The 27674-nt window shown below is 58.3% G+C and overlaps 5 protein-coding genes and 3 non-coding genes across 16 annotated transcripts in view; 6 read left to right on the top strand and 2 right to left on the bottom strand.

Moving 5' to 3' along the window:
• NME6 (NME/NM23 nucleoside diphosphate kinase 6) overlaps window positions 1–27674 on the top strand; it is a 125513-nt gene that overhangs the window by 83952 nt on the left and 13887 nt on the right. The window lies entirely within an intron of this gene.
• Window positions 40–8897, top strand: LOC125683982 (uncharacterized). 6 transcript variants are annotated; one of them, XR_007373196.1, is made up of 3 exons: window positions 40–1741; window positions 6120–6538; window positions 6654–8605. XR_007373196.1 is itself a non-coding variant. In XM_048925563.1 (2 exons), the coding sequence occupies exons 1-2, from the start codon at window positions 128–130 to the stop codon at window positions 8780–8782; spliced, it is 1785 nt and encodes a 594-aa protein (XP_048781520.1). In that variant the 5' UTR covers window positions 40–127; the 3' UTR covers window positions 8783–8897. The 6 variants fall into 6 exon arrangements, 4 of the variants coding, with proteins under 4 accessions (XP_048781520.1, XP_048781538.1, XP_048781555.1 ...); XR_007373193.1 differs by having other exon boundaries at window positions 6608–8605; XM_048925563.1 differs by lacking the exons at window positions 6120–6538; window positions 6654–8605 and adding an exon at window positions 8612–8897.
• On the bottom strand, window positions 5339–5529 carry LOC125688494 (U2 spliceosomal RNA). Its single transcript, XR_007374754.1, has one exon. It is a non-coding gene; the product is annotated as a U2 spliceosomal RNA (small nuclear RNA).
• Window positions 9960–13716, bottom strand: LOC125684160 (C-type lectin domain family 2 member D11-like). Of its 2 annotated transcripts, XM_048926079.1 has the most exons (5): window positions 13383–13716; window positions 11183–11266; window positions 10723–10907; window positions 10413–10519; window positions 9962–10313 (listed from the first exon to the last, which is right to left on the bottom strand). In XM_048926079.1, the coding sequence occupies exons 1-5, from the start codon at window positions 13702–13704 to the stop codon at window positions 10172–10174; spliced, it is 840 nt and encodes a 279-aa protein (XP_048782036.1). In that variant the 5' UTR covers window positions 13705–13716; the 3' UTR covers window positions 9962–10171. The 2 variants fall into 2 exon arrangements, with proteins under 2 accessions (XP_048782026.1, XP_048782036.1); XM_048926069.1 differs by having other exon boundaries at window positions 9960–10519.
• LOC125684225 (C-type lectin domain family 2 member B-like) lies at window positions 13612–19797 on the top strand. Of its 3 annotated transcripts, XM_048926239.1 has the most exons (6): window positions 13771–14410; window positions 14514–14671; window positions 14769–14816; window positions 14899–15083; window positions 15287–15393; window positions 15493–19797. In XM_048926239.1, the coding sequence occupies exons 2-6, from the start codon at window positions 14584–14586 to the stop codon at window positions 15632–15634; spliced, it is 570 nt and encodes a 189-aa protein (XP_048782196.1). In that variant the 5' UTR covers window positions 13771–14410; window positions 14514–14583; the 3' UTR covers window positions 15635–19797. The 3 variants fall into 3 exon arrangements, with proteins under 3 accessions (XP_048782187.1, XP_048782196.1, XP_048782178.1); XM_048926230.1 differs by lacking the exon at window positions 13771–14410 and adding an exon at window positions 13612–13722 and having other exon boundaries at window positions 15287–19797; XM_048926221.1 differs by having other exon boundaries at window positions 15287–19797.
• Window positions 17523–17713, top strand: LOC125688495 (U2 spliceosomal RNA). Its single transcript, XR_007374755.1, has one exon. It is a non-coding gene; the product is annotated as a U2 spliceosomal RNA (small nuclear RNA).
• Window positions 19619–19809, top strand: LOC125688490 (U2 spliceosomal RNA). The gene has a single exon (XR_007374750.1). It is a non-coding gene; the product is annotated as a U2 spliceosomal RNA (small nuclear RNA).
• On the top strand, window positions 25149–26060 carry LOC125684208 (uncharacterized). The gene is made up of 2 exons (XM_048926181.1): window positions 25149–25656; window positions 25738–26060. Exons 1-2 carry the CDS (start codon window positions 25149–25151, stop codon window positions 26058–26060), a joined length of 831 nt encoding a protein of 276 aa, XP_048782138.1.

Below are 27674 nucleotides of genomic sequence, written 5' to 3'. Positions count from 1 at the left end.
GGGGGGGGGGTGGGAGGCGCTGCGGGGGGGTCACGTGGCCTGCGGGGATCACGTGCCTCTGCTCGTTGCGGCGGAGCAGCGCGCTGCGCTCAGCTCTTCTCCCTTCTTGCTTCTCCCGACGGCTGCAATGAATCCGTTCTTCCTTTCAGGAGCGCTGCGTGCTGGAACAAAGGCCGTCTCGTTCCTCCGGACGCTTTGGTCTCTCATCGTGTTCATCGTTTGCAGTTTGGGAGTTGTAGGGATATGGAACCAGTTCCTGGCACTGCTGGAGATCTCTGCCTGGCAGCCGTCCCTCCCTCTGCGAGCAGCCGATCTCACACGCAGCTCCGTGCTCAGGCTGCTTTCCGGGTTCTCTGCTCAGTTCTTTACGCCCGTTTGGAATGCCGAATCGGGGATCGCGTTGTCCATCCTCCTGAATGTCTTCCTCTCCATCCTTCTCATCTACTTCGTGTGCAAGAAGTCTTCTCCTAAAGCAGAGAATGCTGAGCGGCAGCAAGAATGGGGAGGCTTAGGACAGGACTTGGGGGCGTTGGGACCCCCGGTGTCATCGCATGTGGAACAGAGAGGAGAAGAAGAAGAAGTGGAAGAAGTGGAGGAAGATGCAGGGCAGGGACCGTCCCCAACAGCACCGCCATCGAGAGCAGCAGCGGAAAGAGCTGAGAGCCACGGAGAGGAGAGTGAGGAGGAGGAATTTGCTGTTAGCACTGCTCGCCCAGCTCGGGAGGTGACTGAATTCCACCGCTCAAGAGAGGAGTTTGTACGGCACCCAAACGAAGCTGTTGTCACCTGGCTGCTTCGCTGTTGGGACAGCGGGGCCAGCAGCGTGCTTCTAGATGGAAACGGGGCTCGCCAGCTGGGCAGCATTGCCGGAGACTCAGCTATTGACAGAGGGATCAGTAGATGTCTGCGCGGAGTCACCACCCTCTGGGAACGAATGTTACTGGCCGTGAAGGAAAGGCATCCCTTCAAAGATGATCTGGAGCCTGAAGTGAAAAGGTGGAAGACTCTTAAAGAAGGTATCCAGTATTTGAGAGAGACGGCCGTGGCGGAGATGTTGTGTGACCCCATGTTCGTCCCCAATGATCCACACCCGAACCGCCGTGATCCTGAGAATGTGAGGATCACGTCAGATGTTGTGTGGAATCTCACAAGAACAGCACCAGAAAGGTACCTGGGTGTGCTGGCATCGATGTCCCATAGGTACGAGAAGCAACAGAGGAGGCCCCCCGTGATGGAACTGATTATTAGACTTCAGATCTTTGAACAACAACTACTTCTATTCCACGGTTACGTTTCAGCCACCTCAGAAATAACAGAAAGGATGGATAAAGCAGATAAGAGGTTGGATAAGATGGCAGGTAACAAGGAGAGGAAACAGGGCGGCATGCCAGAGGAAGCGTCCCTGTCAGTGAATCGTGGTGAACCTGTGGCAGGGTCAGAAACAGCCAGCGAAGATCAGGACCTAACGAGTCTGCTGAAGGAGCTGATCACACTGATTAAAGGTGATGAACCCTCCTCCTCACCTGCGCCACCCAAAATCTCAGCTATCAATGGCAAACGCTCTCCCACGCAAGCAAACGACAGCAGTAGATGTATGGCACGTGCTGCCTTGTGGAGTTACTTACGTGAGCATGGAGAAGACATGAAGGAGTGGCGTAAAAAACCCACGGCTGCGCTCCGAGCTCGGGTGAGAGAATTACAGCAGAGATCAACCAGCGTGCGACTGCTCCACTTACTGCAGGTAAGCAATGGGGGGCCCTGCCCTCAGGCGGGGGGAAGGGATGATTTGTACCTCGTTGGGCCCGTGGGACCTCAGGCCATCAGGGAGGGGATGCAGCATAGAAGTGGGCTGCAGACCGAGGGGTGGACTGAACTACGGACACTATTGCACAGCTGATTCGTGGCCGTGACACACGTGCTGCAATTCAACAAGGCAAGGGGACAAAACCTCTGATGGGGGAAGGCGATGGCAAAATATGAATATGGGGAGGCGTGGCAGGTTGACTCCATCACCTTGTCACGAACCCATAAAGGTAAGCGTTTTGTGCTCACCGTGGTGGAGGCAACCACTGGTGCTGTGAAACGTCTGCAGTACCCCATGCTGGCGCCCGAAACACCAAGTGGGGTCTGGAGAAACAAGTGCTGTGGTGACGTGGCAGTGCAGGGAGAATGGAGTCAGATAACGGGGCTCATTTCAAACATTCCCTTGTGGATATTTGTGCCAAAGACGATGGCGCTGAGTGCATTTATCACATCCCCTGTCATGCACAGCTTCTGGTAAGATCAAACGCTGCGATGGGTTGTTCAAAACCACGTTGAAAGCAGCAGGTGGTGGAACATTGCAGCTCTGGGAGAAGCATTTGGCAGAAGCCCCCTGGTTGGTCAGTACTGGAGGATCTATTGATCGTGCTGGCCCTAGCCTATGCAGCTCCCTGCGTGCTGCACGGGGAGATGAGGTCCCTGCAGTGCATGTAAAGAACGCGCTGGGCAAAGCGGCTGGGGGCCTTCCAGCCTCCGGAAAGGGCAGAGCTGTCCGTGGGGCTGTTTGTGCTCAGGGTGCAGCTGTGTGTGACGGGAATGGGGCTGTGCAGTGCGCACCAAGGGAATGCGCTGCTGAAAGGGGGAGCGCGGCCAGGATCCTACTAAGATCATCTTACTAAGATGATCAGGGGGCTGGAGCACCTCCCCTACGAGGACAGGCTGAGGGAGTTGGGCTTGTTCAGCCTGGAGAAGAGAAGGCTGCGGGGTGACCTCATTGCAGCCTATCAATACCTGAAGGGAACCTACACCCAGGAGGGGAGTAAACTCTTCAAAAGGGCTGACAACAGCAGGACTAGGGGAAATGGTTTTAAGTTGAAGGAGGGAAGATTTAGGTTAGATGTTAGGGGGAAGTTCTTTACTAGGAGAGTGGTTAGGCCCTGGAACGGGTTGCCCAGGGAGGTTGTGGATGCCCCGTCCTTGGACGTGTTTAAGGCCAGGTTGGACGGGGTCCTGGGCAACCTGATCTGAATATGTATGTTTGGTGGCCCTGCTAGGCAGGGGGGTTGGAACTACATGATCCTTGGGGTCCCTTCCAACCCGGGTGATTCTGTGATTCTGTGATTCTGTGATCCCACGTCTGCGTGTGCAGTCGCGGGTTTAACGCGAGTTAATTGTCGTTTGTCAACATGAGGCGGTGCTGTGGGATCAGGGCTGCAATGTGACGGCTCTGCGATGTTCGTTATCAGGGCTCCACATCACAGCGCCGTGCAGCGCAGCGGCAGTGAAGGAGTTCGGGCCGCAGTTCCGGCACGGCGGATATTTGCGGCTCTGCGGGGCGCAGAGGAGCCGAACTGCAGCTCCCAGCGCCGGCCCCGCTGCCCTGCTCCGCCCGGAGGGAAGGCGGCGCGGCTCCGAGTCACGTGACGGCGCGGTTCCGAGTCACGTGACGGCGCTGTCTGCCGCCGCTCCGCCGGCTCCGGGCGCTCGTTGATTTCATTCATCAGCCGCAATCCCAACTCACTTCTGTTTCTGCTATTAGCACCCGTTAATTAACTTTCCTTCTGAGATGGTGGACCCTGGTTTTCGTTTCCTTCTTTCCCTCTTTGTTCCCTCCCTGGCTTTGGCCCTGAGGCTCTGCTGTCCCGGTGCCGCAGTCCCAGATGGATCCAGAGATGACTCGGTGACGGTCAGTGCTGGCCCAGGGGCTGCATGCATCCTGGGTATGGATTACCTCGGGAGGGTGGAAGGTGAGACGGGCCCCATAAGTGAAAGTCAAAAGGCAAGAAGGCTTCACAGTGACTGAGAATAAGGGGGTGAAGGGGAATAGCTAGAGATAGTTGATAGAAGCAGAAATGTAGAGAAGAAACCGGTTTGGGGGATGCCCCCCCTGAAAGGCCAGGAGTTGACAGCAAAAACGGTCAGAAGCCTTTGCAAGGAAAACAACAAATCTTCATCCCACGTCCCACTATCCACACACAAGAGGGGAGGGTGTGCACACTAATGAACTGTCGGGGTGTAATGAATATGGATCCGAATCCAGGGAAAACTATTGATTATGTATTAGTTTCGCCTATATCTGTAGCACGATTTCTCTAGACGGTGTGCAAGTCAGGCGGATCGATGCCCCTTGCACCCAGTGTCTGCGCAGCACTGAATAAACCACACCTGCTTGGTAATCTTACAATCTTGGGTTACAGAGTTTGATTCCGCACTTCAAGGGGGCATTTCAAGGATCCCAAGGGGTATCGATGGGCCTTGGAGGAGCTGCTGCAGACGCAGACAAGGTGAAGCAGCTGTCTGTTCTGCCTGGCCTGTCAGAAGATCCATCTGCTGTGGGGTTGCTTTGGGTAAAAGAGCAGCAGGTGCCGACTGCCACAAAAACAGTGCGCAGACAGCAGCACCGCACCAACAGGGACTCCTTGCTCCCCGTTCCTGAGTTGATTCGTCAGCTAGAGAGTCAGGGAGTGATCAGCAAAACCCTTTCACCTTTAACAGCCCCATACGGCCGGTGCATAAAGCCAGTGGAGAATGGAAGCTGACAGTAGACTGCCATGGCCTGAATGAATCACAGAACGGCCCCGTTTGGAAAAGACCCCCAGGATAATGAAGTCCAACCCCAACCCAACCATCCTACCCCAACTCTAACATCCTCCACTAAATCACGTCCCTGAGCACCACATCCAAACGGTTTTTAAACACATCCAGGGATGGTGGCTCAACCACCTCCCTGGCAGCCCATCCCACTGCTTAACAGCCCTTTCCGTAAAGAAGTTTTTCCTGAGATCCAACCTAAACCTCCCCTGGCACAACCTGAGGCCGTTTCCCCTCGTCCTGTCAGCAGCGAGAAGAGAGCAGCCCCGTCATCTTTCAGGTATCGGAAGAGAGCAGTGATGTCTCCCTCAGCCTCCTCTTACCCGGACCGAAGAGCGTCCGTTCCTTCGGTGGCTCAAAGTGACACCCGCACTGAGTACAGAAGCGCGCTCCTGGGGTCCCGTCCGTACAGCGGTCAAACGACGGAAAAACGCCCCGCAATGAGGGGAAAGACCCCAAAGCCGTCCTTCCTTCGGCAGCGCGCACGCAGCGCCACACGGTGCGGCGCTCTGCGGAGATCCGCCCATAGGGGGAGCCGTGCGGTCGGCCGGCGCCCCACGACCGGACCGCGCGGTGCGGTGCCCCCCCGCCTCGTACACCAATGTGCTGGGAGCAGCGGGGAACCTCCGTCCGAGCAGCGTCGGCAGGAGGGGACGGGAGGAGGGCTGAGGTGCGCAGAGCGGCGGGAACGGGGCACAACCGCTGGAGGCAGCCGCGCTCTGCCATTTTCAGATCTGCTTTTCACCACCAACACTCCTCCACTGGGGGGAGGTGCACCGTGCCCGGAGGTACTGCCATACCGGGACGATGCGCGGAGCGGAGGGAGCAAGCTCCGGGTCCAACTCCCGCGCCCAAAAATCCGCTTAATATAAAGTCCTCTCATCGAGGACGTATCAGATATTAAACTGATAAGAACAGATACTACACTTGATCTTAGCCAAAAGGCCGAGAAGCGATGCCTGCGTCTCTCCCCGCACACGTCCCGCAGACACGCGCGCTCCCGACATCTCACGGACGCGCAGACGCCGCACTCACCGACCCCTCCCCTGCCGCTCCAGCGCGGCTCCCCACCACGCAGCGCCCTTCTGCGTTCCCGCTCCGCCCCGATATCTGCCCGCTGTTCCCCGGCTCTTCGTGTTTGAGAACTACCGGCGGCCCCTGCGCCGCCGATTAGCATAGCCCCGCCCTTGGCGCACACCGCTCCCTCTTGGGCGTGGCACCGCAGGCCCCGCCCCCAGCCCTGGCCCCTCCCCGCTCCGCCCGACTTCTTCCCGTTACCGCAGAGAGCGGCGTTGCTGCTGCGCGTGCGCACTGCGATCGGCGGTCCTTTTTAATGCACCCCAGGACGCCATTGGCCCTCTTGGCCACAAGGGCACACTGCTGGCTCATGGCAACCTGTCGTCCACCAGGACACCAGGTCCCTCTCTGCAGAGCAAATCTCCAGCAACTCATCCCCCAACCTGTACTGGTGCATGCAATTATTCCTCCCCAGATGCAAGACTCTACACTTGCTTTTGTTAAACCTCATCCGTTTTTTTTCTGCCCAGCTCTCCAGCCTGTCCAGCTCCCGCTGAATGGCAGCACGGCCTTCAGGCTGTCAGCCAATCCACCCAACTTCGTATCATCAGCAAACATGCTGAGGGTGGCCACCATCCCCTCATCAAGGTCATTGATGAAGATGTTGAACAAGACCGGACCCAGCACCGACCCCTGGGGGACACCGCTGGTTACAGGTCTCCAGCCAGACTCTGCACCGCCAACGACGACCCTCTGCACTCTGCGCTCTGCCAGTCAGCCAGTTCTCAACCCACCTCACTGTCCACTCATCTATCCCACACTTCCTCAGCTTTGTTATAAGGATGTCGTGGGGGACAGTATCAAAAGCCTTGCTGAAATCAAGGTAGACTACATCCACTGCTCTCCCCCCATCCACCCAGCCAGAGACAACATCATAGAAGGCCACCAGGTTGGTCAAGCACGACCTCCCCCTGCTGAACCTGTGCTGACTACTCCTGATAACCTCCTTTTCTTCCAGTTGTCTGGAGATGACATCCAGCACAGCTGTTCCATCACCTTTCCAGGGACAGAGGTGAGGCTGACTGGCCTATAATTGCCAGGATCTTCCTTCTTGCCCTTTTTGAAGACCGGAGTGACATTGGCTATCCTCCAGTCTTCAGGCACCTCCCCCGTCCTCCAAGACCTCTCAAAGATGACAGGAAGTGGTTCAGCAGTCACCTCTGCCAGCTCCCATTTACCAAATTAGCACTTGGTGCCTTCAGGGCCGATGCAGTTTTGCTGCCGTGCACGCTGCGCTGCCCAACGCGACCCACGAGTGCTTCTGCCAGAGGCCTTAAGCAAAGAGCAGAACCAGAGAAAGAGAACCCAGGCTCAGGGGTACCTTTACCCACAGGACGCTGTCTGCCCCTGCGCTGACCCTCCTCAGACTTGCAGTCCCTCCCGGACGAGCTGCCGGTGGGCGCGGGGCGTTCTCCTCTCGGTGGGTCCACAGCCGAGCAGAGGGTCTCCTGCCGGGTCACCAACTGGAGCTGACAATTCCAACAGAGTAACTTGACATGGCAGCTGTCTCAAGCAGGCCTTCCTTTACTGCAGCGCTGCGTGCATGGGCATCATTCCGCCAGCATGCAGCAGCTGCGTATTCAGAGGTAGAGCGCATGCACAGCCATCGCTTGTCAAGGACGTGGGCAGAAATGCCAAGACAAAGTTAACATCGTGTCCCTCCCTTTTGGGCGTGTGTCCTAACGTCATGGTGGGGGTCTCTGGTGGTCCTGGGATGGAGGCTGGTGATCATTCTCACTGTGAATTTCCCACCTTTCAAAGGGGGGTAGCCCAGCCCGGCTCCCAGTGGTGCTGTATTGAAGTGAGGCATTTTTACTGCTGTCTTACCTTCTACAACAAGACGTCTGTTCTACGTTCTTGTCCTTATTTGATGGTCAGTGGACTCTGCAATCTGCTTGGCTTACGGTACACATGTCTCCTGTTCCTTCAGTTTGAGTCTACTCAAGTTATGTGGAAAAAGGCTGTTGTCACAACATAGAGAAGATGTTCTCGTGATTCAGCAGGTGGCTGGGCCCCATCCCCTCATTGTCCCACTTGCTGGAGAAGAGAAGGCTGCAAGGAGACCTCATGGTGGCCTTCCAGTAGTTGAAGGGAGCGTATAAACAGGAGGGGGAATGGCTGTTTGTGAGGGTGGGTGGTGATGGGACAAGGGGAATGGCTTGAAAGTGAGACAGGGGAGGTTTGGGTTGGATATGAGGAGCAAGTTTTTCAGCCAGAGGGCGGTGAGGCACTGGAACAGGTTGCCCAAGGAGGCTGGAGCACTGAGCCCAGTTCTGGGCTCCCCAGTACAAAACAGACAGGGATCTCTTGGAAAGAGTCCAGCGGAGGGCCACCAAGATGGGGAGGGGCCTGGAGCATCTCTGCTATGGGGAAAGGCTGAGTGAACTGGGTCTGTTCAGCCTGGAGAAAAGAAGGCTGAGAGGGGATCTAATACAGGTCTGTAAATATCTGAGGTGTGGGGGGCAGAGCGGCGAGGCCGGACCGTTTCCACAAGTGTGTGCAGACAGGACGAGGGGAAACGGCCAGAAACTGCAGCAGAGGAAGTTCCACACAAATGTGCGCAAGGATTTCTTCAGGTGAGGTGAGGAGCACTGGAACAGGCTGCCAGGTGGTGGTGGGGTCTCCTTCTCTGCAGATGTTCAAGTCTCGCCTGGACGCCTCCCTGTGCGACCTGCTGTAGGGAACTTGCTTCGGCAGGGGGTTGGACTCTGATCTCTGGAGGTCCCTTCCAACCCCTACGATTCTGTGATTCTGTGATGCTGTGTTGTGGATGCCCCATCCCTGGAGGCATTCAAGGCCAGGCTGGATGTGACTCTGGGCAGCCTGGTGTGCTGGTTGGTGACCCTGCACACAGCGGGGGGTTGGCACCAGATGAGCACTGTGGGCCTTTCTATGATTGTATGATGCTATGATCCATGCCATGTGTTTGCTCTCAAGGTAATTTCCTCCATGACCTTCTCAGGCCCTGGGTGCAGTTGACCGTAGGGTGGAAAAACCCCAAGGATCACCGCGTGCCAACCCCCCTCCACAGGCAGCGCTGCCAGCCGTTGCACCACATCCTGGATCGGAGATCTGGGGCCCCATCCAGCCTGGCCTGGAGCACAGCCAGAGGGGGAGCATCCGCAGCCTCTAAGGGCAGCCGTGCCAGCACCTCACCACTGTGGGGAAGCCTCTGGACTTTCAGGAACGCGGCCGGAGACATAACAGCACACCAATATGCTTACAAGCTGTTCGTGTACTTTACTCTAAAGCACTACTGTATTTATACATGTTAACAGAGCATCCTGCAAAACACTCCCCAGCCATAGACACAGGCGCTCAGCCAGTCAGAGCCGTGAGATGTTCTTTCTTCTTCTAAAGGTGTCCTTGGCTCTCATGCCACTTGTCTTGCTCCACAGCTGCTGCTCTGAGCAGTTTTTTCTTACGTTCCCACAACCGCTTCCTCACAAAACAGCTCCCCTGATATCAAAACTGAATCCAACCTCCTTTGCTTTACAACCATTACTACCCCAGGTCCTGTCCGCATCTGGCCGTGAAGTTTGTGCTCCATGTGAACGCGCTCTTTGCCGTCCCTCCCTGCAGCGCCCATCCTCTCACTCCGGGCTGCTGCCTTTCCAACGCCCTCGCTGCCATCCCAGCCCCGTCCTCGCGCTGTCCCCCGCGCTGCCCGTCCCTTCTCCCGCAGGAGGACAAGAATGGAAATCATGGGGGTTTGGAGCAATAATCGTCACCATGCAATTAATGATGGCATAAACATGAAATGAAATGGTGCCAATCAGGGAAACAAGACAACAATAATAAAAATAACTACAAAATGTATTGATGATAATGGTGTGATTAACAACGGTATTAATGGAGTGATAAAACTTGGGGAATTGAGGCAAGGATCTTGAAGAAATGGGATTCATAACAGTCTAGTAAAAATGGGGAATATAATGATAACAATGGCAATGAATGAAGACTTGGGGCAATTATTATTAGCAGCAGGAACATTATACTGTTCTCTATGGTATACAATTTATGTTATGTAAATATATTGAAATATCACAGAATTAGATCATTATTTACATGAGATTTACATTAGATCATTATTTACAATTAGATCATTATTTACATGAAACAACAACAACAGTGCGTGTGGCAAGAACCAAACAGAACAAAATCAAAACCTGGAGCACAAAGTGTTGGCTGAGCCCCGCGGGACGCAGCGCTGCTCTGTGCTCTGCTCACACTGCTGGCTGCGCTGCTCCAGGTCCTGGCAGCTCCAGGGGTCGGGGGCAGCGATCCTCACCCTGCCCACCCACCCGTCCCACAGCGCTGTGACCTGTAAGGACCCACAAAGGACCCTTCCTTTATGGCAAGGTGCAATTAAACATGTTCCCTGAGAGATAACGAGCAGCAGAGCTGCGTGGCTCCATGCAGGAACAGCTGCAGCAGTGCTGGAAAGAGGCAGATTCCAGCACACAGCCATGGCATGGCCGTGCCCAGCAGCATTGACACGAGCTGGCTGGGCTGGGATCTGTCACTGTGGATTTGTCCCATTCCTCCAGAGGACGAAGCTGTCAGCTCTGCTGCACACCCACAGCTTCTTAGTGTGGCACAGGGCTGAGCTGATCCTGTCCCCATTCAGGTACGCACATCGGCCTCCGCCTTGCAGCTGGAACCTGAGCACAGCAGGGAGCAGAATGGGAAACCCAATCCCAGCCCATCCCAAACAGACCCTGACAGACATCCCAGACAGACAGACGGACGCACGCACTGACCAGTTGCTGAAGGCGCTGCCGTCAGCCCACGTCCAGCGCTCGTCCCCTTCTGCCCTGTGCAGCCCAATCCAACAGTTTGCCGGGCCCAGGTACCGCAGCATGAATTCCTTTGAACAAACCCAGGTGTGACTGCAGCCGTTGGAGCCCTTTCCCCCCTCAGGCCCACGTCTCAGCTGCCACCTCGCTGCAAGGCATCTCCTCGTGGCTTTGGCGTGGGGCCACTTGGGGGCACCGGGAGCCGTTGGTGCGGCCCCACAAGTGTGGGTTTCCCACCCCCGTGTTGGCACTGCGGCTCACGCCTCGCTCTCACCATCTGCTCCTCCGTGTCCACGGTGGCCAGGGAAGCTCCGAGGCGCTGGCAGTGCTCCCTGCTGCTGTCCCAGTCACTCTCGTTGGCCGAGAAATAAAAGCATTTCCCTTGCAAACCGAGCCAGGCGTCGGGGCAGACGTGGGAGAAGGGTGGGCGAGGTGAGCACGACACAGAATGCTGGAGCACTGAGAGGGAGAGAGTTGGGCGAGTGAGAGGCAAAGAAGGTTCCCCTGCAGCAGGCGTGGGCTTGGGATGCACGGCCATGGGGCGATGGCCTCGCAGCGGTGGCAGAGGCTGGGAAGGTGGAGCAGAAAGTGGTTTGGGGCACCACGTGGGCGCCCCAGGAGCTGGGATGGGGGCTGTGCTTGGGGAGCAGCTCAGGGCGCTGGGAAACCCCATCGTCCCCCGTCCTACACCCACCATACAGGTTCCATCCCTGTAGGATGCGGGTGGCACTCACCAATCACGGCCAGCAGCACCAAAACAAGGATCCATGGCACTGCACACACAGCCATGCAGAGCATACGGCGCCTCTTCTTGGAGCCTGATCAGACAGAGAGCAGTTCATGCAGTCACACAATCAACATGGTTGCAAAATGCCTCCAAGATCATGCAGTCCAACCATCCACAAACCACCACCATTCCCCACCAAACCGCATCATTTTGGACCACAGCCCCACAGCGCTGTGCTGCAGACCCCCACGGCTCCGCTCCCCTCTCTGAGCTGCAGGGCCTCAGTGTATCCTGGGCAGTGAGGGGCCAACGCTGAGCGCAGCGCTGAGCTGCAGCTGTGCAGGCAGAGGTGCAGAGAACGGTCGGGCTGAGGGCACAGCGGTGCTGGCAGAGCGCTCTTCAGAGCAAAGCCCTCGCGGGGATCGATGGCAATGAGGGATGCTGGCAGAGAGATGACGTGAGGTGAACTGAACACAAAGCTGCGGCTTCACCCGGCGTTCATTCCCATCTGCTCAGTGCAACAACTCCAAATACTCGCCTGAGCACGCAGCAGGTGATACTTATCTCCGAGGGCGCAGGTGCGGGGTGGGCAGAGCAGGGCGAGTTGATGCAGCTGATCAGTGTCTATAAATACCTGATACATGCAGGAAGCAATGGGACGTGGCCAACTGCTTCAGCTGCTCCACCACCTCCCTGCGCAGCCTGTTCCAGTGCTCCTCACCTCACTGTACAGAAGTTCCTTCACACATTGGTGCAGAACTTCCTGTGCTGCAGCTGATGGCCGTTTCTCCTCGTCCTGTCTCCACGTACCACTGAGCAGAGCCTGGCCTCACCATCACGGCCCCCACACCTCAGATATTTACAAACCTGGATCACCTCCCCTCTCAGCCTTCTTTTCTCCATGCTGAACAGACCCAGTTCACTCAGCCTTTCTCCCTGGCAGAGATGCTCCAGGCCCTTCACCATCTTGGTGGCCCTCCGCTGGACTCTTCCCAAGAGATCCCTGTCTGTTTTGTGCTGGGGAGCCCAGAACTGGACACAGTGCTCCAGGTGAGGCCTCAGCAGGGCAGAGCAGAGGGGGAGGATCACCTCCCTTGACCTGCTGGCCACACTCCTTGCAAGGCACCCCAGGATGCCATTGGCCCTCTTGGCCACAAGGGCACACTGCTGGCTCATGGCAACCTGTCGTCCACCAGGACACCCAGGTCCCTCTCCGCAGAGCAAATCTCCAGCAGCTCATCCTCCAACCTGTAGTGGTGCATGCAATTATTCCTCCCGAGATGCAAGACTCCACACTTGCTTCTGTTAAACCTCATCCGGTTTCTTACTGCCCAGCTCTCCAGCCTATCCAGGTCTCACTGAATGGCAGCACAGCTTTATGCATAGCAACGTCTTCACAGTCAGGGTGATGAAGCACTGCGAGGAGTTGCCTCCGCCGATGGGGAGAACGGGGGAAGGGCTCCCAGCGCCGGGCACAGCGGGGGCAGAGGCGGGGGGGGCACCGCACCGCGCGGTACCGCCGTGCAGCGCCAGGACGGTCGCACAGCACCGCCTTTGGGCGGACCGCCGACGACCGCACGGGGCTCCCCTGACGGACGATCCATAACCTGGGCGGTTGCGGTCCCGCAGCAGCAGCGCTGTGTCCCGGACGGCGCACGGCAGCAGGTATGGGGGGGAGAGGAGAGGGGGATCAGGAGTGGGCAGGGATAAGGGGAGGGGGAAAGGAAAGGGGAGGCGGGAGGGGAGGGAAAGAGAAAAAGGAACGGAGACGGGGAGGGCAGCGCCTTTAGGGCCGTTTGTTGCATTTTGTGGCCACAGAAGCAAGGAAGGTTTGGAATCTTTTCTCCTGGTAGTGCGGCGTTTTTCTGTCATTTCGGGACCGCTGTACGGACGGAGCCTTATAAGAGCGCTTCTGGGGGCTGCGCCCGTTCCGGGACCGTTTGGGGCCATTTCGGGCCGTTTCGGTGCCTTTTCGGACCGCTGTGCGGTGCGCTGCGGTCGGTCGGTGCCGCTCGCGCCCGTTGCGGGGCGGTTCGGCGGAACAAAGGGGCGCTCAGCACCGCACGGAGCCGTCCCGGTGGGCGCTGCACCGCACAGCGTTAACAAGAGCAGCGCTCAGAACCAACGCCCCGCACGACCCGCACCCACCGCACCGCGCTGCCGCACCGTTTCCCCGTTACTGAGGGCGCAAAACCCGCCACGCGTACCGCTGCGCCTCCGCGCGGATCCCGCCGACCTCCATCTCTCTCTGTTCATCGTCTCTGTCCCACCCGGCTCCAAATCGCGATCAGCGCTGCCTCTCGTTGTCTGCCCGTCTGTTTCTGCAGCCGAATCATCGCCGCGACGCGACGCAGGCGAAAAAAATGGCAAGTTTGACTCCGGCGGCGCGATCTCCATTCCAACCGCGGCGGAGCGCTGTGTGACGTTCCCGAGCAAAGCCACGACTTCTTTCAAACCTGCCCGCGATTGCGAAAAAGCCGGCCGCCGATTGGTCGCCGCCGCGCAGTCCCGCGAACCACGGCCCGCCATTGAGCCCTGCGTGCCAAGGTACCTGGGGGCGCTTTGGGGCCCGTTTTCGGGTGGCTGCAGGACGGCTTTGTGCCACTCGGCCGTTTGGGGGATGCCCGCGGGCGTTTGGGCCGTTGGTGGGCGCCGGGCCGTGTCCGTGCCACTGCTGCCTCAGTGCTGCTTTGGGTGCTTTGGGCAGCCAGGGGCCGATCCACGGCCGTTTGGGAGCCGCTCTCGGGAGCATTTTGGGGTCATTGTGGGGTCGTTCTGGGCTGGTTTTGGTGCCATTTGGGCTGTTGGAGCACCGTTAAGGCGCGTGTTGGGGTCATTTTGGGGTTGTGTTGGGGATAATTTGGGGTTATTTGGAAGCCAATGGTGTCCATTTTGAGGCCAACCAGAGCCTTTTCAGTTCGTTTCAAGCTGTTTTGGGGCCATGTGTGTCACTCATTGATTTCTTTGGGTCAATTGTGGGGCCTTGTGGATCCGTTGTGAGTGGTTTTGGGGCCATTCTGATGCCTTTTGAGCCATTGCAGGGCCTTTTGTGTCCATTTGGAACCATTTCGCATTAGTTTGGGTGACTTGGAGGCAGTTTTGGTCTATTAGGTCTGATCTGGGGGCATTGTGGGGTTGTTTCTGTCTGCTTTGAGTCCATTAGGTGCCATTTCTGTGCGTTTTGGGCTGACTGTGTCCTCTTGGGTCCATTTGTGGCTCATTTGGTGCAATTGAGGTCCGTTTGAGTCTTCCAGCTCTGGATGCTGATTAGACATTACTTTGCTTCTCATCATTGTAATACTTAAACTCACAGTCATCATCTCCTCTCTCCCTCCCAGCCGCTCTCTCACCTCCCAGAGCAGAACATGACGGGCAGATCTCAGCTCCACCATCCAACACTTGCACACCATGGCAGCAGGAGAACAACAACCAAATTCCCCACAGCACGAAGCAGAGCAGTTCTGCCCAGGAGATGAAAACCAACGATCCAAACGGGGTAAGAGAAGAGAATCTGTGATTCTCTACTGGTACACAGCAGGAAAGGGCTGAAGGGGGGAACGGAGCGCGATCCCATCTGCTCTCTGCCCCACCAGGCTGCAAATGGAACATGAGCAGAAGGAAAAACCTCCCTTTTGCTCTGTGTGAGTGGAGTGCATCCCAAGCCCACGCCTGCTGCAGGGGAACCTTCTTTGCCTCTCACTCGCCCAACTCTCTCCCTCTCAGTGCTCCAGCATTCTGAGTCGTGCTCACCTCGCCCACCCTTCTCCCACGTCTGCCCCGACGCCTGGCTCGGTTTGCAAGGGAAATGCTTTTATTTCTCGGCCAGCGAGAGTGACTGGGACAGCAGCAGGGAGCACTGCCAGCGCCTCGGAGCTTCCCTGGCCACCGTGGACACGGAGGAGCAGATGGTGAGAGCGGGGCGTGAGCCGCAGTGCCAACACGGGGGTGGGAAAGCCACACTTGTGGGGCCGCACCAACGGCTCCCGGTGCCCCCAAGTGGCCCCACGCCAAAGCCACGAGGAGATGCCTTGCAGCGAGGTGGCAGCTGAGACGTGGGCCTGAGGGGGGAAAGTGCTCCAACGGCTGCAGTCACACCTGGGTTTGTTCAAAGGCTTTCATGCTGCGGTACCTGGGCCCGGCAAACTGTTGGATTGGGCTGCACAGGGCAGAAGGGGACGAGCGCTGGACGTGGGCTGACGGCAGCGCCTTCAGCAACTGGTCAGTGCGTGCGTCCGTCTGTCTGTCTGGGATGTCTGTCAGGGTCTGTTTGGGATGGGCTGGGATTGGGTTTCCCATTCTGCTCCCTGCTGTGCTCAGGTTCCAGCTGCGAGGCGGAGGCCGATGTGCGTACCTGAATGGGGACAGGATCAGCTCAGCCCTGTGCCACACTAAGAAGCTGTGGGTGTGCAGCAGAGCTGACAGCTTCATCCTCTGGAGGAATGGGACAAATCCACAGTGACAGATCCCAGCCCAGCCAGCTCGTGCCAATGCTGCTGGGCACGGCCATGCCATGGCTGTGTGCTGGAATCTGCCTCTTTCCAGCACTGCTGCAGCTGTTCCTGCATGGAACCACGCAGCTCTGCTGCTCGTTATCTCTCAGGGAACATGTTTAATTGCACCGTGCCATAAAGGAAGGGTCCTCTGAGGTCCTCGAAGGTCACAGCAGCACGAACGATCCCATGGTGCTGCCCCAATGCGGCCGGACCCGAGGATGGGGTATTTCTGCTCTCCTTTCGGGCTCTGTGTCACATCACAGTGCCACCACTGTGTCACATCGCGGTGCCATCGCTCCCAGCCGCCGTCTGACTTTGGCTCTGGCCGACGTTGCTCCCGGTGCTGTCACACGGCCGGAGCCCTGCAGGAGGCTTTCTGCACTTACAGTTCTGCCCTATGGCTTTGCCCCACGAGGAGCACTGCAGTCCCAATGGAACACTGTCATCTTTGGCCTCACAACGCACACGGACATTTCCTCGGGTTCCACAGAGCCTGCTTTAAGAGCGGCTCACTGTGCCATCGGGAGCACTGGGAATGTTCTGAGCTGGGAGCAGCGGGTGGCAGTGGGACATTCCGTGCTGGAGCTGATGGTGAACAAAGGGGGAGCAGTCGGGGGGCACTCGAGCAGCCTGAATAGCGCTGAGCACGGCCAGAGGGACAGCAGCTCGTATCTGAGAGTCCTTGGGAAAGGAGGAGTTCGTGTGAGAGTGCAGTGCGTATGGCTGTGTGAGCTGTTCGTGTGCAGGACCTGAACCCCACGAGGGTGCACTCACTGGTCACGTCCCGCAGAGCAAACAGTGAGGAATAAAGACTGGGAGTGGAACGTTGGTTCTGCGTTGTAATTAATGAGACAAGTGTTTTATCTCACGGTCAGTGCCGCCGTTCTGTGTCCTGTCCTGGTACTCATCATTCCTCCTGGGGCTCTCTGGATTTCGACGGGGCTCTCTGAAGGTCTTCATCACTTTCCTTTGGATGAACTTTCCACATTGGCGCACGCTCAGCAGGAAGATGGAGTAATTTATAGGTACGGAGAGTGCAGCCCTGCTCTGCGCAGCCGTCTGGAACGGCTCTGAGCCAGGAGCACAGGACAAGTTCCACATCCCAGCCCTGGACAGCGTGAGAACGCCTTTACGAATCAGAAACCCTGGACAAGGATATGAACAGGCTCATTGCGCTGACTGCCCTTCGTCCCTCCGCCTTCCTTTCCCCCCGTCTCCTCTCGCGACTCCCTCAGCGCCGTGCCGTTCCCGATCCCATCTCCGCACGCCCGCACAACGGCCGCCGTTCTACTCGTAGCGCCCAGCGCCGCTGCCGCCGGGGAGCGACGGCTCGGCAGCGCCGCTCCGCGGTCACACAGAGGAAGCGCAGCCGCGCGGCGCTCCGTCGCTGGAGGTGCCCGAGGCCGTTCCGCCCGCGTTCGTTGTGCCGTACGTTCCGCGTCTCCCCGCCCCCAGCACAGCCCTACGACGGCCGCCGCGCTGCCCCCGCCGATCGCAGTGCGCACGCGCAGCAGCAACGCCGCTCTCTGCTGTAGCAGGGGACGAAGTCGGGCGGAGCGGGGAGGGGCCAGGGCTGGGGGCGGGGCCTGCGTTGCCACGCCCAAGGGGGAGAGCTGTGCGCCAAGGGCGGGGCTATGCTAATCTGCGGCGCAGGGGCCGGCGGTAGTTCAGAAACACGAAGAACCGGGGAACGGCGGGCAGATATCGGGGCGGAGCGGGAACGGAGAAGGGCGCTGCGTGGTGGGGAGCGGGGCTGGGGCGGCAGGGGAGGGGTCGGTGCGAGCGGTGTGTGCGCGTCCGTGAGATGTCGAGAGCGCGCGTGTCTGCGGGACGTGTGCGGGGAGAGACGCAGGCATCGCTTCTCGGCCTTTTGGCTAAGATCAAGTGTAGTATCTGTTCTTATCAGTTTAATATCTGATACGTCCTCGATGAGAGGACTTTATATTAAACGGATTTTGGGGCGCGGGAGTTGGACCCGGAGCTTGCTCCCTCCGCTCCGCGCATCGTCCCGGTATGGCAGTACCTCCGGGCACGGTGCACCTCCCCTCTCGGGGAGGAGCGTTGGTGGTGAAGGGCAGAGCGGCAGGCGGTGTTTGGTGCGGAGCGGTGTGCTGCTGTGTTCCCGCAGGGGGCGCTGATGGTCCGCATTCGGCGGTGGGTTGCCGCTGCTTGCGCTGCTCCTTCAGAGGAGCGGCTGTCCGCCCTCTGGAGCCCCTTCCGGGAGCCGTGGGGGTGCGGGAGCGGGGTCGGAGAAGGGCACGCTGATGGCTGGGTGCTGCAGCTGTGTGTGGGGAAGGCCGACGGAGGGGCTGTGCAGCCTGGAGCAGAGACGGCTGCGGGGAGACCGCGCTGCGACTGTCGGCGCCTGAAGGGGCCGAAGCACAGCAGTAGAAGCGGCTTTGTGTGCGGGCAGAGAGCGGTGGGACGAAGGGGGGACGGCGTTAAACTGAAAGAGACTGAGGTCAGATGGGCACCTCGTGGTTTGTTCTCTGGTTCGAGCAACCTCCTGCAGGATATCCTTGCAAAGCGTATCCGAAAATGTTACATACGTATTGGTGCTGTCCAGGCACAGACTGTTGCTGCCTGTGCATGTATGTGGCTAATTATTTACCTTCTCCTCTTATTCTCTATCGCTCGGGTCTTGTCTGTGCAGCACCAAATGCTGGCAGTTCTCCAACGTCGGGGTCTTTGATCTGTCTGACCTGCCCTTAACTGAAGGCTCAGAGGTGTTTCAGATGGACGGACAGACAGGAGCTGCAGCCTCTGTGCCTGCAGCCACCTGCATCCACCTCATCTCTCCACGCCTATAAATCACTGCCCTGTGTACTAAGCGTGCATTGCTAGGGAGGTTCACCTAGAGCACAAGTGATGGAAACTATCGGAGACCCACAGAAAAGTAGAAAGACGCCTGAAAAGGGCCGTGGCAGCAGAGTCCATGAAATAAAAACACTTACCTTGCTCTAACGCAGAAGCAGCATTCAATTCCCACAAAACTGAACTGAAAGAAGTGAAACTGAGGTGGGATGTGGGGAAATCCTTCACCTGAGGCGGTGCGGCACTGGCACCACTGCCCAGAGCTGTGGGTGCCCCATCCCTGGAGCTGCCCGAGGCGTGGATGGGAGCCGGGCAGCCCGAGCTGGAGGCACACATCCCTAACGGGATTTGGAGCTCGCTGCTGCTTTCAATCCCTTCCAACTCGACCCATCGCTCCTCACACCCTCCCGGGCCGTCCGGCTCAGCTGGGTCCATACGCGGTGCCGTCGCTCTGCCGGCCGCAACCCCTCCCGTGCTGCCCGGCTGCGTCCTTTTGGCGCTGCCGGAACGGAGCTGCCGCGTGCGGGGAAAGGGGGAAGAAGAACAGCTGCTCCTCGGGGCTGTGCGGGCAAGGAGGGCAAACGGAGGGCGAGGAAGGGCGGAGGAGCTGAGAGTCACATACAGCGACCGCTGAGCGCGGGAGAGAACGGCCGGATTTATTGCAGCAAAGCGGCCCGAGCGGCACCTCGTGCGACGTGAAGCGGAAGGAAAAAGAAGAGACGGAAAGCAGGCGGCTCGCACCGCGCCCAGCTTCGGGCAGCGCTGCGCTGCTCTGCGCTGCACCGCGTGGTATCGATGTGCGAGAAAAGGGGCGGCTCCGTATGGCCGAACAGGGAGAGGGGGGAACGCGCTGCAGAACCGAGCCGAGAGCGCCCGGAAGACGCCTGAGAGCGGAGGGAGCGCCGCCGTCCCGGGTAGGGCATCCCCCGCACGGCCCGGCAGACGGAGCGCGCAACTCCGGCCCCGCCGTCTCCCCGCCCTCCGCCATCGGGCGGAGCGGGAGCGAAGCCGTGCGGCGCGAGGTGGGGAGCGGCAGTGGGGTTGCGGGGGAGGGGTCGGTGCGTGCGGCGTGTGCGCGTCCGTGAGATGTCGGGGTCGCGCGTGGGGGCGGTTGGTGTCCGGGCAGGGACACACGCATCGCTTCTCGGCCTTTTGGCTAAGATCAAGTGTAGTATCTGTTCTTATCAGTTTAATATCTGATACGTCCTCGATGAGAGGACTTTATATTAAACGGATTTTTGGGCGCGGGAGTTGGACCCGGAGCTTGCTCCCTCCGCTCCGCGCATCGTCCCGGTATGGCAGTACCTCCGGGCACGGTGCACCTCCCCTCTCAGGGAGGAGTGTTGGTGGTGAAAAGCAGATCGGGAAATGGCAGAGCGCGGCTGCCTCCAGCGGTTGTGCCCCGTTCCCGTTGCTGCGGAGCGGTGTGCTGCTGTGTTCCCGCAGGGGGCGCTGCTGGCCGCTGTTCTCGGCGCTGGGTCCCGCTGAGCGCCGTTAGCGGAGCGCGGCGCTGCGCTGTGTGCGCTGCTCGGACGGCGGGGGCGGCTGGAGCCGCTGGTGGAGCCTCCCTGTCCCTGCTGGCCGCCCCGTTTTCATGCAGCCCGGATCACGGTTGTCCTTCCGGGCTGCGAGCGCACACTGATGGCTCGTGTCCAGCTTCTGCTCCGCCAGGACCCCCAAGTCCTTCTCCGCAGGGCTGCTCTCAAGGACACCTTCGCCCAGTCTGCATCAAGAGCTGGCATTGCCCCGACCCGCTGCAGCACCCTGCGCTTGGCCTTATTGAGCCTCATCAGGTTTTCACGGGCCCGCTTCTCCAGCCTGTCCAGGTCCCTCTGGATGGAATCGGCTCCTCTCACCCACACCTGGAGCTTCAGGGTCGTGGCAGGCATGGGGAGGAGCCTGACCACCCGTGAAGACTGAAGCAAAGCACTCATGGAGCACCTCAGCTTTTTCCATGTCTGAGGAAGGCAGCTCCCCATTGCCTTTCATCAGAGGGGAACGCTCTGCTTGGCCTGTCTCCTCCTGCCTATGGACCTGTACAACCCCTTCTTGTTATCTTTCACATTGCTCGCCAAGTTCAGCTCCATCTGCACCTTGGCTTTCCTAATCTATCTCTGCACACGCAGACAGCAGCCCCGTGTTCCGCCCAGGTTGCACAACCCTGCTTCCACTTCTTGTACATTTCCCTCTTTTCCCTCAGATTCAGCTGTGGGTCCTTGCTCAGCCATGCTGGCCACCTGCCTCCTCTGCTCATTTTCTTCTGCTGGGGGGTGGAGAGCTCTTGTGCTCGCAGAAGGGTGTCACAGAATCACAGAATGGCCCGGGTTGGAAGGGACCTCAAGGCTCACGAAGCTCCAACCCTCCACCACACGCAGGGCCACCAACCTCTCCGTTTCACAGCAGCCCAGGCTGCCCAGGGCCCCATCCAACCTGGCCTCCAACACCTCCAGGGATGGACGGGGCATCACAGCCTCTCTGGGCAGCTGTTCCAGCCCCTCCCTGCTCTCACAGCACACAGCTTCCCCCTGACATCCAACCTCCATCTGCCCTCCCTCGGCTTCAAACCATTTCCCCTCATCCTGCTGTCATCTCCCCTTTCCAAGAGCTGACTCCCCTCCTGTTTTTAGGCTCCCTTTAGGCACTGCAGGCTGCACTGAGGTCACCCTGCAGCTGCTCTTCTCCATGCTGAAGAGCCCAGCTCCCTCCGCCTGTCTTTGTAGCGAGGTGCTGCAGCCCTTTGATCATCTTTTTGATCCCCCTCTGTCCTTGAAGAGCTGCCAGCTCAGTTCTGTTCCTATGCCCTTAAGCACAGTTTCCCAGGAGATCGCACCCGGCAGTTCCTTCAGCACACAGACGTTCGCCCTCCTGAAGTTCAGGGTCCTGACTCTGCTCGTTGACCCGCCCGTGGCAGGGAGCGTGCAAAGGCGGAGCTGTGCTGGGGAACGGCGCTGCACGGCGGGACCGCGGGGCGCCGGGGACGGAGATCAGAAGCGCTGCCGGGAGCGGCGCAGAGAACAGCGCGAACGCGGCCCTGTGATCCCCCAGGACCCCCCCAAGATTTCCCCACGGACCTCTCAAGGTTCCCTAGGTGGTGATCCCCCCCACCGCCCGCCCCAACCCCCTCCCAGCACATCCCAAGTATGGCTCACACGTGGGGGCACAGGGCAGGGCCCGCCCCAGGGCGGCTCCCAGCTCCCGGGCCAGGCAGGCGGCAGCAGAAGGGCTGGCAAGGGCCAGGGCCAGGGGACCCCGCTCCGTGTCCAGGCGCACCTAGGAACTGGGTGTACTGGGAGGCACTGGGAGGCATTGGTGGGGGGGTGTTGGTAGAGCCCTGGGGGGGTTGGGGCTCTCTAATGGGAATGGAGGGGACTGGAGAGACTTGTACAAACTGGAAGGGCACTGGAATATACTGGGAGGGTGCTGGGAGGGGCGAGGAGGGCTTTAGGAGAGACTGGAGGTGTGCAGGGAGGTTCTGGAAAGACACTGGGATGTCATGGAAGAAAAGCTAACATACCAGAAGACTGGGGGCATGGACATAGAACAGGACATGTCCTGAGAGGGACTGGGAGGCACTGGGATGTACTGGGAGGGTGCTGGGAGGTCACTGAGAGGTGCTGGGAGGAGGCTGGGAAGGTGGTGGAGGCTGGCTGGTTCACACTGGTCCATAATGGGAGGTAATGGGATATACTGTAAGGGCCCGAGAGGCACTGGGAGTCAGTGGATGGAGACTGGGCAGGCAGTGGAGGGCCACTGGTCCATACTGGTCCATACTGGGAAACATTATAAGGTAAAGCAATGACTTAAGGAGATCATTGGGGCGGTACTGGCAGTCACTGGAAGGGCACTGGGGCACACTGAGAGGCTCGGCATGATTCTGGGCAAGCAGTTGAGGGTCACCAGTCCGCACTGGCCCATACTGGTCTGCACTGGGAGGTGCTGGGTACCTGGGTGGGGCTGGTGGCACTGATGCAGCGAATCTCCAGCACACTCAGGGAACCTACAGCCTGGCAGCAAACAGCAATCTTTGTGCACGTGGGCACACAGATGGGCATGCAAATCCACGTGCAATTCCTCATGGCAATCTTTGTGCAAACAGGTAGGAAAGGACTCAGCAGTATGAAAACCCTGCTGCAAGAGGATGGACTCCATGCAAACCCTCATGCATACATTTGTGCAAATCCTCATGCAAATTATTGTGCAAATTCCCATCTAAGCTTTCATGTGAATGTTGGTGCAAAAAGGCAGGCTTGTGCAAACAGCTGCTTCTGTCAACCCTTGTGCAAATGCTCATAAAATGCTTCTGCTAGGGAACAGTGCAAATCCTCACGTGGTTTTTCATGCAGTGGGTCGTGCTGGGCACAACCAGATCCCTCTGAACATCCCTATGCAAATCGTTCTGCAAATCCCCATATCAATCCGCGTGAAAATTGAGCACATTCACTCGTGCAAATTCCCGTGCAAGGGCTCACCTTGGCCGGTGTTGTGGGGCCGAAGAGGTGCAGGCGCCAGGCAGTGAGGGCCTGGGGGACAGAGGCTGGCACCCACCACTCCCAGTGCTTCCACTAAGAGCTCAGACCTCTCCCAGTGCCCCCTGGTGCTCCCACTGATCTCCCAGAGCCCCATTTGCCCATTTCCCTTCTCAGTGCCATCAGCCTCCCCCCAGAGCATCCCATTTCCCCTTCAAGTGCTTCTGTTCTCCTTCCCAGTACCTCCCGGTGCCCCCAGACCCGTTTCAGTGTCCCTACTTTCAGTGCCAGTGCCTCCCAGTAGCCTCTGACCCCCTCCCAGTGCTCCCAATAACTCTTAGGTCTTTAATAGCGAATGTCCCAGGCCCCCTCCCAGTGTCCCCATTTCTACTCCCAGTACCCGCTGAGCCCGCTTCCAGTATTCCCAGTGCTTCCAATAACCCTGGATCCCTCTCAGCGCCCCCAGTCCCCCTCCCAGGGCCCCGATCCCCGTCCCGTTCCTCTCATCCCTCCCAGCTCCCACCAGGATCCTCTCCTCCAGCCGACGGGGTTTGGTCTCCAGGCGGGCACACAGCAGCAGGTGGATGCGGGGCCGCCCCAGGGCCCGGCGGATGCTTTCTGAATGGGGTTGGGGTTACGAGGGGAAGGATTCATCCCTGGAACCTCGCCCTCCCCAGCGCCCCCCAGGCTGCCCCCTCCCCGCTCCCATTGCCGTTTAGCGCCGCTTTCAGCACCGCGGACAGCGCCCGGCCCAGAGCCGTGCACGCGGAGCTTTGGGGGCACGGGGGGAAAGGAGGGGGGCTGGGAGCTCCAGGGGGTCATGGCAGCATCTGGAGGTTATGGGGTCTGGGGGGTTATGGCGGGACGTGGGGGAGCACGGAAGGGATCTGGGGGGGGGGGTATGGGGCTAGGAAGTTTATGGGGGGGATATTGTATGTTAGGGGCCTACGGAAGGGTTGTGGATGCCTTATGGGATTATGGGGGGATGTTATAGGGTAACGGGGGGAAATGAGGGGATTCGGGTAGGATTTGAGGGGAACTTGAGGGAAACTGTGGACGGATTTGGGGGGAAATAGCAGCAGTTAATTCGGATTTGAGAGTAAATGGGGAGATCTGAGCGAAACGAGGGTGGGATTTAGAGGAAAATGGGAGGATTGAATGCAAAACTGAGGGGATTTAGCGGGAAATTGGAGGATTTTGAGAGGTTTAGGGGTGAAATGGAGGGATGTGGATGGGATTTGGGGTGCAGCGGGGGGATTTGGGGTTACAGGGGCGCTGGGCGCCTACCTTGCAGCTCCCGGGACACGTCCCCTGCCGGCGGGGCCATGCCGCGGCCGAGAGGAGCCGAGCCGAGCCGAGCGAGGCCGGAAATCACAGAATCACAGAATCACAGAACTGTAGGGGTTGGAAGGGACCTCCTGAGATCATCGAGTCCAACCCCCTGGCAAAGCAGGTTCCCTACAGCAGGTCGCACAGGTCGGCATCCAGGCAGGTCTTGAACATCTCCAGAGAAGGAGACTCCACCACCTCCCTGGGCAGCCTGTTCCAGTGCTCCTCACCTCACTGCACAGCCGTTCCTTCGCACATTGGTGCAGAACTTCCTATGCTGCAGTTTCCGGCCGTTTCCCCTTGTCCTGTCTCCATTCACCACTGAAAAGAGTCCATCCTCGCCATTCTGCCCCCCACACCTCAGATACTGATAGACCTGGATCAGGTCCCCTCTCAGCCTTCTTTCCTCCAGGCTGAACAGACCCAGTTCACTCAGCCTTTCCCCATAGCAGAGATGCTCCAGGCCCCTCACCATCTTGGTGGCCCTCCGCTGGACTCTTCCCAAGAGATCCCTGTCTGTTTTGTACTGGGGAGCCCAGAACTGGACGCAGTGCTCCAGGTGAGGCCTCAGCAGGGCAGAGCAGAGGGGCAGGATCACCTCCCTCGACCTGCTGGCCATGCTCTTTGCAATGCACCCCAGGATGCCATTGGCCCTCTTGGCCACAAGGGCACACTGCTGGCTCATGGCAACCTGTCGTCCACCAGGACACCCAGGTCCCTCTCTGCAGAGCAAATCTCCAGCAGCTCATCCCCCAACCTGTACTGGTGCATGCAATTATTCCTCCCCAGATGCAAGACTCTACACTTGCTTTTGTTAAACCTCATCCGTTTTATTTCTGCCCAGCTCTCCAGCCTGTCCAGCTCTCGCTGAATGGCAGCACAGCCTTCAGGCTGTCAGCCAATCCTCCCAACTTCGTATCATCACAAACTTGCTGAGGGTGGCCATTATCCCCTCATCAAGGTCATTGATGAAGATGTTGAACAAGAGCGGACCCAGCACCGACCCCTGGGGGACACCACTGCTTACAGGCTTCCAACCGGACTCTGCACCGCCAACAACGACCCTCTGCGCTCTGCCAGTCAGCCAGTTCTCAACCCACCTCACTGTCTATTCATCTATCCCACACTTCCTCAGCTTTGTTATAAGGATGTCATGGGGGACAGCATCAAAAGCCTTGCTGAAATCAAGGTAGACTACATCCACTGCTCTGCCCCCATCCACCCAGCCAGAGACAACACCATAGAAGGCCACCAGGTTGGTGGAGCACGACCTCCCCCTGCTGAACCCGTGCTGGCTACTCGTGATAACCTCCTCTTCTTCCACCTGTCTGGAGATGACATCCAGTACAAGCTGTTCCATCACCTTTCCAGGGACAGAGGTGAGGCTGACTGGCCTATAATTGCCTGGGTCTTCCTTCTTGCCCTTTTTGAAGACCGGGGTGACGTTGGCTATCTTCCAGTCTTCAGGCACCTCCCCCGTCTTCCAAGACCTCTCAAAGATGACAGAAAGCGGTTCAGCAATCACCTCTGCCAGCTCCTTCAGCACCCGTGGATGAATCCCATCGGGTCCCATGGATTTCTGCACATTGATGTTGCCTGGGCGCTCCTGGACCACCTCTTCCCTGACAGAAGGGGGGTCTTCCATTCCCCAGATCCTCTCACTCACCTCCAGGGTCTCAGATTCCCGAGGGGGAGCTTTTTCACTGAAGACAGAAGCAAAGAAGGCATTCAGTATCTCCTCCTTCTCAGCATCCCCTGTTACCAGAACACCCCCGTCACTTAGCAGGGGAGCCACATTCTCCCTAGTCTTCCTTTTACTGTTAATGTACTTGAAAAAAACCTTTTTAATTATCCTTTATCCCCTTTGCCAGATTTAATTCCAGGCGGGCTTTAGCCTTCCTTGTCGCATCCCTGCAGACCCTGACAACATTCCTGTATTCTTCCCAAGCACTCAGACACTTTTTCCACATTTCATGGGCCTTCTTCTTTCCTTTGAGTTTGTGCACGAGCTCCTTGCTCATCCACACAGGTCTCCTGCCACCCTTTCCCGATTTCTTCCTCACAGGGACGCACCGATCCTGAGCTTGGAAGAAGAGCTGCTTAAATGCTGACCAGCTCCCACAGGCCCCCTTGCCTTCCAACACCCTAGCCCATGAGACAGCTCCAAGTAGGTCCAGGAAGAGATCAAAGTTGGCTCTCCTAAAGTCCAGGATAGCAATCCTACTTTTTGCTTTACTTCTTCCACTCAGGATCTTGAACTCCACCATCTCGTGGTCACTACAACCCAAGCTGCCCCCGACCTTTACTTCCCTGACAAGCCCTTCTCTATTAGTGAGAATAAGGTCCAGCAGTACCCCTCTCCTCGTCGATTCCTCAACCACCTGCATCAGGAAGTTGTCTTCAACACATTGCAGGAACCGTCTGGACCGCGCATGCCTGGCCACATTGCTTTTCCAGCAAATATCTGGATGATTGAAGTCCCCCATAAGCACCAGCGCCTGGGATCGTGACGCTGCTTCCAACTGTTTGTGGAAGGCCTCATCAACCTCCTCCTCCTGATCGGGGGGCCTGTAGCACACTCCCACAACAGTGTCAGCCATACCAGCCCGCCCCTTGATTCTTACCCACAAGCTCTCCACTGCTACACCACTCTCCCCCAGGTGGAGTTCAATACATTCAAGCTGCTCTCTTACATAAAGAGCAACTCCACCACCCCGCCTCGCCGGCCGATCTTTCCTAAAAAGCACACAGCCCTCCATGACAACATTGCAGTCATGCCAGCTGTCCCACCACGTCTCTGTGATCGCAGTGAGATCGTAGCCATGTGACCGCACGCAGATCTCCAACTCTTCCTGTTTATTTCCCATACTGCGTGCATTGCTGTATAGACACTTGAGGGAGGCAGCATTCCCCTGCCACACTCCATCCCTTCAAACTCCACCCTCGTCACCCATCAAGTTCACTTTTGAACCTTGAACTACCTGAACCTCAGCAGTCCTCATTTTGTCCCCTTTCCCCTAATTACCTAGTTTAAAGACCTTTCAATGAGACCCGCCAGCTCCTGGGCAAGGATCCTTTCACCCCTTGCAGACAGTTGAGCTCCATCTGCAGCCGTCATGCCAGAAAACGTCCGAAGGAACCCGAGCGCAGCCCGGCTCTTCCTGGTGCGCTCCAGCGATCCCCCCGTAACCTTCAGAGCCCCTCCCCAAGATCCCCCAGCGTCCCTCCCCAATACATCGTCCCTCTCCCATTCACCCAGTACAGCCCACCGCCCCAATACATCGTGGAATGACCTCAGCCCCCCTATTCCCCTGCTGCCCCCCATAACTCCCAGTTCCTCCCAGTCCCCCCGACCCCAACTCCCTTTCCCCCGCCTCTCCCCCCTGCCGCCCCCCCC

The sequence above is a fragment of the Lagopus muta genome, chromosome 1 (assembly GCF_023343835.1).
Source record: "Lagopus muta isolate bLagMut1 chromosome 1, bLagMut1 primary, whole genome shotgun sequence".
NCBI lineage: Eukaryota > Metazoa > Chordata > Aves > Galliformes > Phasianidae > Lagopus > Lagopus muta.
The sequence above is the reverse complement of the archived record's forward strand: the minus strand, read 5'-3'. Positions and strand labels throughout refer to the sequence as shown.

Bases quoted from the DNA above. Each gene is read 5' to 3' on its own strand.
- LOC125684225 (XM_048926230.1), top strand. From the start codon at position 14,584: ATGGCAGCAGGAGAACAACAACCAAATTCCCCACAGCACGAAGCAGAG. The intron at 14,672-14,768 runs GTAAGAGAAGAG...CTGCCCCACCAG, and splicing joins AAACCAACGATCCAAACGGG to GCTGCAAATGGAACATGAGC. The intron at 15,084-15,286 runs GTGAGAGCGGGG...GTTTGTTCAAAG, and splicing joins TGGACACGGAGGAGCAGATG to GCTTTCATGCTGCGGTACCT.
- LOC125684160 (XM_048926069.1), bottom strand. From the start codon at position 13,704: ATGGCGGGCCGTGGTTCGCGGGACTGCGCGGCGGCGACCAATCGGCGG. The intron at 10,908-11,182 runs GTGAGTGCCACC...TCTCCCTCTCAG, and splicing joins GGTGCTGCTGGCCGTGATTG to TGCTCCAGCATTCTGTGTCG. The intron at 10,520-10,722 runs GTGAGAGCGAGG...GTTTGTTCAAAG, and splicing joins TGGACACGGAGGAGCAGATG to GAATTCATGCTGCGGTACCT.
- LOC125684208 (XM_048926181.1), top strand. From the start codon at position 25,149: ATGGCAGCACAGCCTTCAGGCTGTCAGCCAATCCTCCCAACTTCGTAT. The intron at 25,657-25,737 runs GTGAGGCTGACT...GCTATCTTCCAG, and splicing joins TCACCTTTCCAGGGACAGAG to TCTTCAGGCACCTCCCCCGT.
- LOC125683982 (XM_048925563.1), top strand. From the start codon at position 128: ATGAATCCGTTCTTCCTTTCAGGAGCGCTGCGTGCTGGAACAAAGGCC. The intron at 1,742-8,611 runs GTAAGCAATGGG...TGACCTTCTCAG, and splicing joins GACTGCTCCACTTACTGCAG to GCCCTGGGTGCAGTTGACCG.